We start from the raw sequence: 14,904 nt of genomic DNA, 5'->3' as shown, positions 1-14,904 counted from the left end.
TTTGAGACAAAGTTTTACTCTTGTTGCCCAGGCTGGAGGGCAATGGTGCCATCTTGGCTCACTGCAACCTCTGCCTCCTGAGTTCAAGTGATTCTCCTGCCTCAGCCTCCTGAGTGGCTGAGATTACAGGTACCTGCCACCACGCCCAGCTAATTTTTGTATATTTAGTAGAGACAAGGTTTCACCATGTTGACCAGGCTAGTCTTGAACTCCTGACCTCAGATGATTCACCCACCTCAGCCTCCCAAAGTGCTAGGATTATAGGCGTGAGCCACCACGTTCGGCCTCACACACTCCTTTTTAGAACTAATGCTGTTGCACACTTAATAGACTATAGTATAAACCTAACTTTTATCTGCACTGGGAAACCAAACAATTCATGTGACTCATTTATTCCCATGTTTGCTTTATTTCGGTGGTCTGAACCAAACCTGCAGTATCTCTAAGATTCACTTATATTTGAAAACCTTTGATTTCTGTAAAGAGTTTAGTAATTGCTATTTTAGACCACCAGATCAAGAGATTACTTTAGTGAAACAGAAATTTGGGGTCTCTGCAGCTATTGTTAGGCCATCTTGGCATGCTGAAGAGTACTAGGTCTGAAAAAAATGACTTGTGCTTGTGTTAGTTTTTTAGTTCTTAGGTCTGTTTTATAACTAATTGTAATAGGCCAAAGTCTCATAATAGTGGTAATTATATACATAAATCTATTAGGTTGAGAAGGTATTTACAGAGACATTAACAATAACTTTTGTTTGTAAATTTTTATCAACGATGTCATTTTTAAAGTGATCATGACTTTTGATATTCTTAGCTAGCAAAGGCTCAGAAAACTGATCTGAAAAGATAAAGCATTAGTCAGAGAAGAGATGCTGTTACCTCCTCTACCTGCTTCCTGAAATCTCTATAGTGGAAAATGAAGGATCTATAAGTTAGCAACGTACTTGGGCTGCAGTCACTGACATACTTAGAATTTAAAGACACTTCCTAGAATGGCTAGTGATTGTGCCTCTGGTTGGTAAAATAGCTAGCTGATTAGTCCCAGCAGAAATTACATATCCCAAGCTGGGACTACTGTCATACTTTGGTAATAGGAAATAAATTCTTTAAGATCAGAAACAATGTCGGCTGTATTTTAAATGACACTGGAAACCACTTTGTAATGGACAATTGTGCAGAGGTGAGCAGAGACTAAAACGAGGTAATAGGATTTTAAAAATTTGATTTTATTGGTTCTCTCCTCTATTTGCATTTTTCATCAGGATAACCTCTGCCTATAAGTTCCACTCTGGAAATTTTTTCACCTTCAATTTATTCTGGGTGTCTGGGTTGATTGAAAGGCAATAAATGCATAGCCTTAGAAACCCTGAATGAGTTGACAGAATTTTTGGTCTCTCTGAAAATTCATCTATTGATTTGACAAGACAGTTACATTTTGTACAACTTGGAATGCTGTAGTCATCATTTCAAGACAACACAAAGCTGAAGCAAAAGGCTTCAGGAGAAGCATTGATATGTCTGGACACCTGGAACATCTCTGAATCTCAGATAAGGAAGGAACATGCAGGTGGCATCTAGTCCATCCACACTTGTCTGGGAGGAGGAAAGACTCCTAACTGATGAGTTCAGTGTCTGTTCTTAGAAATCTCCAGAGAAGGACCAGTACCACATCGTTCCCTACATTAGTGCTGGGCATATCTCCAAGCTATACTTTTCCTGGTATGATTAAAACTCACTCCTTAAGAATCAGCATTCTTATTACAACATGTCACATATTCTTAGCGATCGCTTAGAAATCATGGCGTTTTTCCAGAAGACAGGATATTGGTAAATACTATCCTAATTTTCAGAAAGAGAGCGCCCCGAAATGTTTATATCCAGAAAAAATGCCTCAAAGATAATTTAACAAAAAATTGTGACCACCAGAGGCCAGCATAAAGTCATGATGAATAAGTGAGGCTAATGACTCATTTCTCATTTTCTGAATGGAATCTTCAACTGATAGCTAAAGGGAAGCACTATGGACCTAGTATGCTTCAATTTTAGTAAGGCACTGATAAATATTTGCAATATCCTCACAGGCAAGATGGAGAAATGTGAGCCAGATCATGGTACAGTCATTTGGGTTCATAGCAATTCCATAGCTATTCTAGCAGTCACATCTAAAAGATGCTGATGTCAACTAGCAGGATCTCTAGTGGTATGCCATAGGGCTTGGCACTGTCAACAGCTTTCATTGGTATTGCAGCAGGAAAGAGAGTATGCAATTCAATTAAACCAACATTTACTGAGTGACAACTGTGTGCAGCATCCTGTGGTAGTTGCTGAGAGAAGAAAACAGGATGAGAAAGTACCCAGTATCCAATGTTGGGTATTGGAAAGAAGAAGGCATTTGAAATGAAAAGATCTGGATTCTTCTCAGTCTTGCCATTTACCATTTATTTGACTTTAGATTAGTCAATTTGTAATTCTATGCTTCCATTCTACTTATCTTCAAAATTGAGGAAATAATTACCTAAAAGAATTATTGTGAAGTTTAGATGAAATTATATGAATGTACATCATAAAATGGAAAAAAGATGCCTAGCTGAGCCTGTGTTATTTCACTTTATCTATCGGAAAATTCTTTGGTTTAGGTACTATTAATAGCTTCATTTTACAGGTAAGAAAGTGAGGTACAGAGAATGTAAGTAAAATCTCAAAATGCTATTTTAGTACAGAAGAGAAGGGATAATTTTATTTATATGCATTAGGGGAAATGAGCAAATAACTAGTATTTGAGTGAGGCCATAATGGTTGAGTAAGAGTTTTCCAGGTGAAAGTATGGCAGAAAGGCATAGGACTTCAATGTGTATTAACACTGGATAGATAAATGGGAGGGAGAAATGAGGAGGAGGGAAAGGGCTATTATGATACTGATGGAATATGTTCTGGAAAATGCACTAACTTGGTTTCTTAATAAGTACTGAAGATACCATACTATTTTTTTTTTTTTTTGAGACAGAATATCACTCTGTCACCCAGGCTGCAGTGCAGTGGTGCAATCTTGGCTCACTGCAACCTCTGCCTCCTAGATTCAAGCAATTCTCCTGCCTCTGCCTTCTGAGTAGCTGGGATTATAGATGCATGCTGCCATGCCCGGCTGATTTTTGTATTTTTAGTAGAGACAGGGTTTCACCATGTTGCCCAGGCTGGTCTTGAACTCTTGACCTCATGATCCACCCACCTCGGCCTCCCGAAGTGTTGGGATTACAGGCGTGAGCCACTGCGCCTGGTGATATCATATTATTAAATAGGGTTTCATAACCTGGAATCAATGGATAAACTGATGCAAAATGAATTTACCTTGGGAGAGACCGTATAGATTTATAAAATCTTTAAAGGGACCTATGATACCCAAAATAAATCTGTTAAACTTTTGTGTGTACCTTACTCCACAGAGCATATACAACTATGAAGTTTTAGTAACAAAAGAAGTTTCTAATTTAAAAGACACCTATATTTGGGCATAGAGAAGGCAAAATAATTTTCTTTAGCTAATTAGCACCCTCATTAATTTTGCTATTTCATGTTTAGATGCAGATATTCTTAAAGCTAGGGTATATCAGCGATCCTAATAAACTACTGAACCTCCCAATTATTTTGTCTTTAGAATTCTTTCTATCATAAAGGAGGCTGGGTAAGATTTCAGAAGTCATTTAGTTCAATACTTAGCTACAGGCAAATCCATGCCCAAATCATCCCAGATGGGGAACTATTTTTAAGCATCTTGAATTCTTGCAACCTCCTTCCCTTAGTAATACGTTTGCACACGTCATAGCAGGAACTCCAGTATTTGAAAATTTCACCACTGTGAAGAGTTTGGAGACACTCTGAGCATTATATAAACATGACAGATTTTCTGTTTGCCTATGTTTGCCAGTCTAGGTTGTCTCCTGTGCCATTAGAATGAGGACACCATAATGTGTGTGGATAAATACTTCGGAAATGACAGTGGAGCTGGTGGGCATTTAAGAATAGATTAGAAAACTGAAAGTCCCATGCCAAAGGAAACTATCCTCCAAAGACGGGAGCTAAGGAGGCGACCCAATTAGTCTTCCCTTCTCTAATTTCCCTGATTACATATCTTCTTTTACCCCATGTGCTATACCTAGCAAGTTCCCCCAGACATAGACCTAATCAAGAAGGCAGAATGTATGTGCAATGCAATTTAAATGAGAGCTGTGCTATGCTATGTGACTAACAGTGAGGCCTAAACAACAGGGAAGCCCCTGAGGCACAAAAAGTGGCTGGTCCAGATAACATGCTGCTGTGGATTTCAGAGAAAATGGGGACAGAAACAATTGAATGTCAGCTCCTATTTGGGAAACTTCATTGGAGAGAGGGTGACTTTCCTGAGGAATGGGGTGTGGCAAACCATGCAACCACAAGGCACATTAGCAGATGCAGATGGTATTTCTTTGGCTAGAATTCTGGGTGATGGGGAATGTGAGTAGGCATGAAGTCCTGGAAAAGAAGCAAGTCTCTGCAACTCCTTGGGGGCACTGGAATCACCAAGCACTGATACACTAGTGCTATGGGATACAGTGAGCCACAGAGGGAAGGTCTTAATCAGGAAAGACGTTTTTCTTTTAAAAATCTAAGTTAATTACTTTTTCATATGTTGAGGTCAGCCCATGCTGAGCCCTTCTTTGGACTTAATCCTTTAAGCAGTGAAGCAGAGGGGCTAAGGGGGCAGCCTCAGAGGAGCCCAACTGCCAGGATTCGATTCTGGTGTTTCAGTAGCTACTTAAGGGCTGTATGAATGTGGGCAAAGTATTTCACCTATGAAGACCTCAGTGTCATCACCTGCAAAATAGGCGTAATAATAGAATATAACATTTGGACAATGCCTGGCGTAGAGGAAAATTTTAAATAATCCTGTTGTGTGGATTAAATAAGGGTAAAGCATGTGGCACAGTGCCTGCCACACACAGTCCGTGTTCAGTAAGTGGTACTTTTGTTCCTGTGACAACAACAAATAACGTGATGAAGAAAGTTAGAAAGGTCCATGTGCCAAGATCAGAGGAAAAATGGACAGAAATATAGCAACCTACACAGAGCAGGGCTTGACATCTTGGAATCTTTATGGGAAAAGATGGATACAATGGCAATAAATTAGGGGAAATATTGGGAGTACAGAGAAATTATCATCACTGTTTCTTTTTATTTGTGTTTATTGTGTGGTGGTGGGGTGATTACCAGTTTTATTGGAATGTTTTATAAGCTGCTAGATTTACTTACTGAGAATGAACAGATAAATAGGGATGTTATTCAGCTGTGTCATGCCATGGGCTCTCCTCAGCTCTTTCACTAACTCGCAGACAAGGTTAATTAATGAGGGAAGTTGAGTGCAGATGAGGAGGAGGAGGGGAAGAGCCGGATCTGCTGGGTGATTCATCTTATTGGGAACAGAGGAGGAATCAACTTTTGTTCGTAGTAGTTCTGGGGGAGGGAGTAGGGCATCATTTGGAGACTCTCATGGTATCTTGAGAAAGACTTGCTGACAGGGTGTGTCAGGGGAGTATGGTCACTTTAACATTCCATGATTTGCTAGGATGTGGAATAGCTCCTAAATCTTTTCCAATCCTGGATGTTCAAGGTTGCATTTTTAAGTATTTTGTTTGTTTCTTGAAGGCCCATTCTTACTGCAAGGCATCTTTAATCCTAAGCCCAAGTTGCTTCAGAAACAGCTTTCTTCCATTTGTTTGCATGATGGTCCCTTCGCATTCACCGCTCACAGGTGACATCCTACCTCCTCAGGGTGACCTTCTGTAATCTTCCTATTTAAAGTGTCCTCCTGCCCTCATCAGCCACCCCCTCACATTACCTTGCTTTGCTATCTGCAGAGTAGTATAGTCAAGTGGTGAAGTGCATGTGGTATGGAGCTGGACTCCCCGGGTTCAAACCCTGGCTCTGCTCTTTCAACATGTGACATTGAGAATACTAATTAGCTTTCTATCCTTACTTTCTTTGTCTGTAAAATGGAAACAAAAATACTTTAAGAATGCTGTAAGGGCTAACACAGGTGAACTATATCATGCCCAGTATATTGCAGTGTTCCTAAATACTGGCAATTATTATTTTAGCCATCATTATAATCTCTAGTGTGTAGTGTGAAAAAATTAAGAAACATTAAATTATCAAATAATACTGGATTATACTTAATATTGCTTTTTGAAACTATATCTCACTCCTCTCACCCTTCTTCCCTCCTAGGATGTGCTCCCTCCAAACCAGTAAAAATGAATAAAGGTGAAGAAAGAATGCTGAGAGACAGAAAAGAGTTAGAAAGGAAGCCCCATGGTTCCTAAAATGTGAAATGCAAAGAATGTGTCCTTCTAGCATTAAAATAACAAGAATCTCAACATCTGTGGTCTGCTTATAGAATTCCAAACTTGCTAAGGCTACATAGTTAGCTAACGAACGCAGCCAAGCAGGGCAAAAGACAATGGTCCTAAGTAGGGATAAGGTCTGTTTTCTTTCCCGGGACACACTCCTTTGTAAGAAGCCTCTGTCCGGTAGAGCTAGAGGGGGTGGAGCCGCGCACGTGCCTCTCCTCCACATCACACCTGCTAAAGGTTAAGGCTGCTCCACGTGAGCCTTTTAGACTCCAGCACGGCTCAGCTAAAGGTCGTTCTTGGAGGGACCTGCTTCTCTACTTCTCCTGTTTTTCTGAAGAATTAATATCAAAGAAAGTGCCTGACTCTGACTTTTATACAGCTGCTAGTCTCCGCATGACTTAGGTAAGGTTTTGAAGGCCTAATAACAATGGCTGTTACCATCCCCGGTAACAGGACAGTCACCTTAAAGAACTGAATTATCAGAAGTTCTAAATTCTACAACTGGGAAAGGTCACAACGCCTGGTCACATTGACGGTACATGCCATTTCTGTTTGCCCTCCACAGATAATCAATATTGTTTGAGATTGGTTAGTGTGTTGTAAAATTGATAAGATTCAGGTTGCCAAAGGCATTTCATGAATTTCATAGGTCTTAATTTATGTTGCTGTAGTAACTAAAACATTGGAATTTCCTGAGATTAGAAGGCTTTTATATCTTTAACCTTAAAATGATGATTATGTAGATTTTGACTCCGGACTTGGTCTTTGCTTGTGAGGAACTTATATATGTTGAGCACTCTATGAATGCTAAGGTGTGACTGCATGGTCCATAAATACAGTTTCAAAATTCAAGTTTCCAATATCTCCCCTGATTTTCTCATCTATGTGTACAAATCTTGGTGGCTAAGATGTTATTAAAATGGACAGCCTTTCTCTAAAGAGAAAGGGAGAATTTGAAGGGGAAGGCGAGAGAAGTGGAACTCTCCTAAGTAACAGTTCTAGAGCACTCATCTTAAGGACTGAGATGAAATTGGCTCACCTTCTCCATTAAAGTGAATTTCCAGCAGGTGCGGAAGCACTTGGCATATTTTTAATCAATGTTTTAAGACACTATATTGGGGCTTTTAGCACACCAGCAATGTCTGAGGTGAGAAGGAGAGGTGTAAAAAAGCCCCTGCATTGAGACAGGAAGGTGACTAGGAATCCTATGGCTCCTGAGGATCACGTGTTCATTATATGGACCTAAAGCAGCTGGAAAATTCAATGCAAATTATCTAAAATTGGCCTGAAACAGAAATCTCTCCCCTCCCGGAACCAGCTTACCTTATATCCTGATGATTTGATGTGCACACCTCGTTTGGTCAGAGTAGATTTCATTCGGATGAAAAAGGAACGCTCAAGAGCGTTGTCAGTGGTTAGCAGACTGGGGCTGGTTGACTCCACTGAGGAATACAAAAATACAGACACACATGATTTAGATCTTTACACAGCCCTCACAGCCACAGCTCAGGTGCAATCCTTGAGTTCACTAAAAATAAATGACTGATGGGTGCTAAGAGCAGTAGTAATCAATTTACCTCATTTAGAAAATGTTTACTTTGCAGAAAATAAAAAAGAAAAATTAATGTATCTAGAGTAACCTCGTTCCAGTTTCTAGTAAGAGCTTTTCAGGCCTTTTCACTTCTAGCAGCTGCCTAAGTGGGGTCTAGTCATAAGTAACTGCAGTTCACTTGAGGCTGGGCTGATGCACATGGAGAGAACTGGCATGAAAAAGAAGGACCCATAGATTTATGAGGTCAACCAAGGTAGAGGCAGAGATGCTTGTGATAAAGGGTAAGGAAGGCTTGCTCTTTGTTCTCCCTGAGAATCCATTCTTGTGCCATTTGCCTCCTGGGAGTTTGGGAACCACAATCAAGGTTAGAGAGTCATGTCCTGACCGGTGTCCTCACCCCTCTGAGCTGGTTTTCTTTATCATGGGGAGTAAGAAGCATAAATAAGAGATGGAGGGATAAGAGTGGGATTTACATACAGAAACAAAAACTACCCACGACTTTCCATTCCTGTCACTTAACACCAGCTTTCAAGCCCACCTCCCCAAATAGGAGAGTCTGTTTTTTCACTTTTGTGCTTCTGATATGAGGAAACAATGGTTTCCTCTCTTTTTTTTTTTTTTTTTTGAGACGGAGTTTCACTCATGTTACCCAGGCTGGAGTGCAATGGCGCAATCTCGGCTCACCGCAACCTCCGCCTCCTGGGTTCAGGCAATTCTCCTGCCTCAGCCTCCTGAGTAGCTGGGATTACAGGCACGCACCACCATGCCCAGCTAATTTTTTGTGTTTTTAATAGAGACGGGGTTTCACCATGTTGACCAGGATGGTCTCGATCTCTTGACCTCGTGATCCACCCACCTCGGCCTCCCAAAGTGCTGGGATTACAGGCTTGAGCCACCGTGCCCGGCCCTCCTCTCTTAAATAACACAGTCGCTCTTTCCTTTTATATGTTTTTAGACTAAGAAGAATGTTTTTACTTATGAAACTTAAAATGGTAGTTTACGGTCTTGCTGATGTAAAAACACCTTTATGCAAACAGGTCAGAAGGCAATGTAAAAACCTATTTTCCTTAAATGCAAGATGCCGAGGTATTCTATAAATTTGTTTCTGGCAAAGAAATTAATTTTGGGGTTTTTAAGCCTAATAAATACTTGAATTTATATTCTTTTAAATACGATTTAAAAATTTTTCTTATCCAAAAGTAAAAAAATAATTGTCCAATAAACAGGATTTTTGTGAATAGCCCCATGCTAACACTAATTTTCTCTGCAGTAGGGGTAAAGAAATATGTGTAATAAAGGGATTTAAGAATTAAGTATATGTAAAAACAGTTATTGAAAATGGAGAAAAACAGGCAAAGAAAGTTTGAAATATTAAGTTATGAAATACATTCCATATATTTCCAAGGGTGAGCAATCTCTTTTTCATATTAAACTTGATGCTCAGATGAAAGAAGAATGAGAGCAACTCTAATACAGAAACCTTGCTATCTGTGGTCTGGGGTTTTCTTGTATCATTTTAATCTTAACATGACCATATTTTCCTATTTTTATGGCATTTCTATTTTGGGGTGATGGCTTCACTAACAAGTGTCCCTTTCTTATGTGTCTCTCTTAAGGCTTTCTTCTTTTTTTGTGTTTTAGAGAGCATGAATCTGATGTCATTTTAAATGTACAGCTTTTTATCACTCGAGGGAAAAGCAGAGCCATGTTATATTTAGTACTTTCATTTCTTCTGATTAAATATGAATTACTATGAAATTTTTCTCATCATCTAACACGCCATAATACGCCAACAGCTTTTTAATACACTATATAAGCACAAACTTCTGCTCTAAGAGTTTAATTTGCCCCTCTAATCCAATCACATCAACCTTATTTCTCTTATCAGAGATTCCCATTTTGAATTAAATGAGCTCATTAGTTTTAATCAAAAGCAGAGAGATCAAAACTTAAACGTAAATGCTTTAGATCAGAACTGTCAGTCAGCCGTGCAGTTCTATTTTACTAAAACACAAGATCAGAGACCCTTAGAACCAATTTTTTCTCGTAAGGGATGCCGAGAGCTTGAAGATGCTATATCCTTTTTTTTTTCTTCCCAAGGACAGATTATACATTTAAGGTTAGACTTAATTTATAGCAGTTTTTTCATCCTGGTGGAAATGGAAAAGTATACCAATCTACTGCTGTCCCTTTCACATTTATTGGCACGGGTCCTCAGAGACCTGAACTAACGCGAAGCCATCAGAACCACACCACAAACTCAGCCTTAAAAATTCAGCTCTGTTCAGCAAGATCATGTTTGCAATTGTTGAGAAAAAGTGAAACTCCCCAGAGAAGTAAAATCTGTTTTAGGGCTGGGGTCCTGGATCCCCTGACTCAGTAGGGAAGGAACTACCAAAATTGGAGAAAGGGTATGTAATGCAGGCATTGTGAGAAATTACTGTTTTTTGTATGGAGGACTGCACAGTAAAACCCTTACAGGGTACATTAGAGATCACAGCATGGGTGAAGACACAAGCTTCACGTGAGCTGTGGAGCCGATCATAGCATGGTGCCCTGAATGAGGCAGGAGTATGGCACTGTACCACGTGTTGCAACATTAATTGCCTAAACATACAGGGGCAACATTAATTACACCCAGGACAACACTGGTGTAAGAGGAGTGTTAAGGTCAAGTTTTGCCCCAGTGAAGCTGATACTTAAAATAATAACTAGTATTCAAGCTTTATTTCAAGAGCATAGGGTATGGGGAGTCCAGGAGAAGGAGACAGGGCAACCCAGAAAGAGCTTGGTTTCTGATGACAGTATCTACTGAAATTCCGTATCACTTCCTCCTTCTGAGGACAGGGGCACAAGGAAGGAGCCACGCTTATTGTAACAAGCTTAGTCATGGCTCACACATCATGGTCATGCATTCTCAAGGGCTAGCAAATACACTTGGTTCATCCCAGCTGTGACAATGGTGTCTCTCATGTGAAACGACATATTATTGGTATGTGACAGACAACAGCAACAGCTTTAGAAGAGATGCTTTTGAACGGTCTCACATAAGAGGCATGCTTTTGATCAAGATGCTATTGGGGGAGATCCAAGGCAGTACAGCCTTGGTGTAATGTGACACCACTGTGGCACGGAAGAGAAAGAGTGTGTGTGTGTGTGTACGTGCATGTGTGTAGAATGAGGTGAAGAGAGATTGGAGTAGTGAGAAAAGTCTCCTTAGGATGAGTGCTCTACAGACACAGTGGAAACAGTTTATGTCTAAGAAGCATTTTAGATTGCTTTCTAGACATGAAATGCTTTTCTGTCAACTTTTTGAGGCAGGTCATAATTGTTGCATGCTCTGATAAGAAATCTGGGATTTAGAGAAGTTGAATCTGCTGCCAGAGATGCAGGAAAAATCTATGGGTGAAGCTGGATTAAGTGGTCAAAGCCCAGTTGTGCCCAGCTCTGCCCTATGAATTATAAACCAGGAGCTGAAAAACAAAAATAAGACCTATACAACTAAAAGCTAAATCAAGCAATTTACTCTATTTGACTAACTCTCAAGGTCTCAACTTTTTAATAAACCTAAATTATCTCAGCTCTTGAAATGTCAGTTTTTGCATATTTTGTAAAATTTACAGAAAAATTTACAGCAAAAGTAGTAATAATTTTTATGTTGGCAAATGCCACCACAATGTGAAATTATATCTGTATTATTCCACATCTGTTCATGATTCCCTAGCTGGTGGTGTGGTTGCTGCTCTCCTTGTCGCTACGTAGGGGCAGGCGGTGGTAAGGAAGGCAGAAAGGGGAGGTGTCTAAGAACCATCGAGTTCTCACTGGGCTGAAACCAGGGCCAGGTTTGTTTGGAACACTTTATTCTCTCCAGGATCTCTGTAAGAGTATGAAGCCAACACCTTTAAATGTGGCCTTTTTCTTCTCTCTCTCTCTTTTTTTTTTTTTAATGAGACAGGGTCTTTCTCTGTTACCCAGGCTGGAGTGCAATGGCATGGTTATAACTTAACACAGCCTCAAAGTCCTGGACTCAGGTGATTCTCCTGCTTCAGCCTCCTGAGTAGCTGGGACCACAGGTGCATACTACTACACCTGGCTGTTTTTTAGTATTTTTTTTGTAGATGGGTTTCACCATGTTGCCCAGGGATTCACCAGCTTCGTCTTCTCTAAGTGCCGAGATTATAGGTATGAGCCACTGTGGCCGACCGAGAGGGCCTTTCTTTTTTATACTTCAAATGTTTTCACTGCAATTATAGTGTCAGAACCCTCCAACTGCCACCAAATCCTGATATGTGAGGGAGAAAAGAAATTAACATTTTGAGAAAATGTTACTCCTCAAAAGTAAGATATTTTTCCTTTTAAAGGAGAAGTGGAGTTGCCATAGGTTGTTAAGACATGAAGTTAAACATATTCTTTTCCCACATCACTCCCTAAATGAATCTTTTCATTTTTAGGTGTTCTGTGCACACAGGATGAACTAAAGAGCAATTATCCAAGATAACTTTCACAAGGCAAGAGAGATGTTGGTTCATTTTGCAGTGATCTTGATAAAGCCGAATTGTTCCACTGGCATATGCTGTCAGCCTTGTTAAAAACAGATGCACTTTAGGACTTTAGAATAACTATGTATCCACTGGGATTTGACAGGTTGTTTTTTCCCTTACAGAATTTTTCTTTATACACGAGAGGACTGCATTTCCTCAGCCACATGGAGTTGGGGATGCTCATGTGGCTTGCTTTAGTCAATGAAATGTGAGCAAAAGCCACATGTCACTTTCAGGTGGAATTTTCCAGAGCCAGTCAATGATGTGCTGCTTTCTCTTTTCGTCTGTTGCAGAACCCCGGCCAATCCTTATTGAAATAAATCTTTGCTGTAATTTGGGGTTTTTCTTTTTTTAACTGTAGCATAAGTTAGCCCATACTGACTAATACAAATAATAAATCTTTATTATTTATTTTTTATTTGAGTCAGTTATGTTTCCAAGGTCTCCCAGATAGAGACAGAGCAATAATATGACAAATGCTTGTTTCACTCCAGAGGTCATGATGTTGCCAATATACTGTACTTACAGTTATTTATATACTTATTTTATCTCCATTTAATCTCTTTTGCTAAATATTTGAGGGCAACAGGGCTAAGATAAGTCTAACTTTGATGCTGTAGAGCACTTGGCATGATTCCTTTTATACGTGTATTCAGATATCTACATCTATATATTAACAGAATCTTTATTCTGGGCATATTATATGTCTCTATGTGTGTATGTGTGTGTGTGTGTATATATATATGTGTATATGTATATATATAAACTAATATTCACTAAATACTGAGTTTAATAAGATCTTCCCAACCTAGTTTCTGAAAAGCAGGCCAAGCATGGTAAAAATAAATCTTTCTGATAGAAATTATCCCAGAGGCTTTTATGTTTATCCAGAATGACATCTGTGGCAGTTTCAAACTGCTACAAATCCTTCAAAGCTTCTCTTTCTAAAAGGTGGAGCTACTACTTCTCCCCTCAAGTGCGTGTGGGCTAAACTTGGTGACCTGCTTTTAATAAAGAGCATATGGCGGAATTGATGGTGTGTGATTAGCACAGCAGCTCCCTCCTTGCTGTCTCGGGTCATTCATGCTCATGGAAAGCAGTTGCCATGCTGGGAGGACACTTAGGTAATCAGTCCTGTGGAAGGGCCAACATAGAAGGAGCTGAGGCTTCCTACTTCCTACTACTTCAGTGATTTTAGAGCTGTATCATCCGGCTTTAGGTGAACCTTCAGATGACTATGCTCAGCTGCCATCTCAATCGCAACCTCATGAGAGACCCTGAGCCAGAGCTACACAGATCAGCTGCTTCTAGACTGCTAACCTGAAGAAACTATGCGAGATATCTCTGCTTTTTTAAAGCTGTCAATATGTAGGGGTAATTTGTTATCCAATAACAGATAACTCATATAACATCAATGTAGACCTCGTTTTGGAAAAATCATAGCTTTGTTTGAATACATGACGATCATGTTTGTGGATAAAACTTATATGATGGCAAGAAGGAATGCATGGCCCAGTGCGTCAATAACTGGTTGAATTTACATGTGTAGGGCAAACTACCTGCAATACTGATTTTTATAAGCAGGCTCTGTATTTTCAAAGGTAAATGTTCAGTTGATTTTTTTAAATGGGAAATTTGCAAAAGATGTCATCAACAGTGCCATGAATGAGACTATGAGCTACTGAAAGAAAGGAATGATGTCTTCTTTGTTTTCTGTTGTATCTTCTTCCTGTTCTTGTCCAGTCTTCCTTATGCCTAGGATTGTGCTTTACATAAGTAGGCATTCAGTTACACATGCTGAAATAAAGTGACATTCAGATGCTTTCTTTTAAGAAGAATTCTTCACTTTATCCTTGTCATTCTCTCACACACCAAACAATATCTTGTCCCAAGAAGGCTTTTTCTCTTGAGCGGAGGGGATTGTTAAGTCCTCTCCTTGTATTCATCTCTAAGGAAGTGTTTTCTGCAAAGTGTTCTTTTGAAGAGTTCTAGGCCAGTGGGTTTGGTAGTTAAAGGGGGGGTTGGCCTGATTTCTCTCAGAATTAGAGAATACTTTGTTCTCTGTTTTTTGAGAGTTGGTTTTCATCCCATTGGCCTGTCTTCTACAGTGTGCCAGGGCAGTTCTGAAGCGGGTAACTGCTTTTAGTATCCTAGAGTGTGATCCTTGGCCATGGTGGTGAGGCAGTGGCTTCCGTTTTCTGCAGTCACAAGTTGTACGGCCCTTTGCAGACAATGCAGTTGCAGGCACGACACTCTGGCTCAGCAGTCAGGCTCTATATCAGCTTCAGTGCTTGCTTTGGAGTCCAACAAAAAAGTCTGATATATTTCAATCTCCTTAGGGCTGATTCCTATCCCTACCCAGTTGTGAGTCTTCAGCTTTGTTTAGAAACCTGTGAATCATTAACTGAAACTCTAGAGCATAGTTGTG

At 39.9% G+C, this 14,904-nt stretch overlaps 1 protein-coding gene across 3 annotated transcripts in view; it reads right to left on the bottom strand.

The window, feature by feature from the left end:
- NPAS3 (neuronal PAS domain protein 3) overlaps nucleotides 1-14,904 on the bottom strand; it is an 853,232-nt gene that overhangs the window by 61,642 nt on the left and 776,686 nt on the right. For all 3 annotated transcript variants that reach the window (XM_037737870.1, XM_017526774.2, XM_017526776.2), the window contains one exon: nucleotides 7,707-7,825. In XM_037737870.1, coding sequence (XP_037593798.1) covers nucleotides 7,707-7,825 — 119 coding nt within the window. The remainder of the gene's footprint in view (nucleotides 1-7,706; nucleotides 7,826-14,904) is intronic.

The sequence above is a fragment of the Cebus imitator genome, unplaced genomic scaffold (assembly GCF_001604975.1).
Source record: "Cebus imitator isolate Cc_AM_T3 unplaced genomic scaffold, Cebus_imitator-1.0 Scaffold44, whole genome shotgun sequence".
In the NCBI taxonomy this organism is placed as follows: Eukaryota; Metazoa; Chordata; class Mammalia; order Primates; family Cebidae; genus Cebus; species Cebus imitator.
This window is presented reverse-complemented; position numbering and strand designations above follow the sequence as displayed.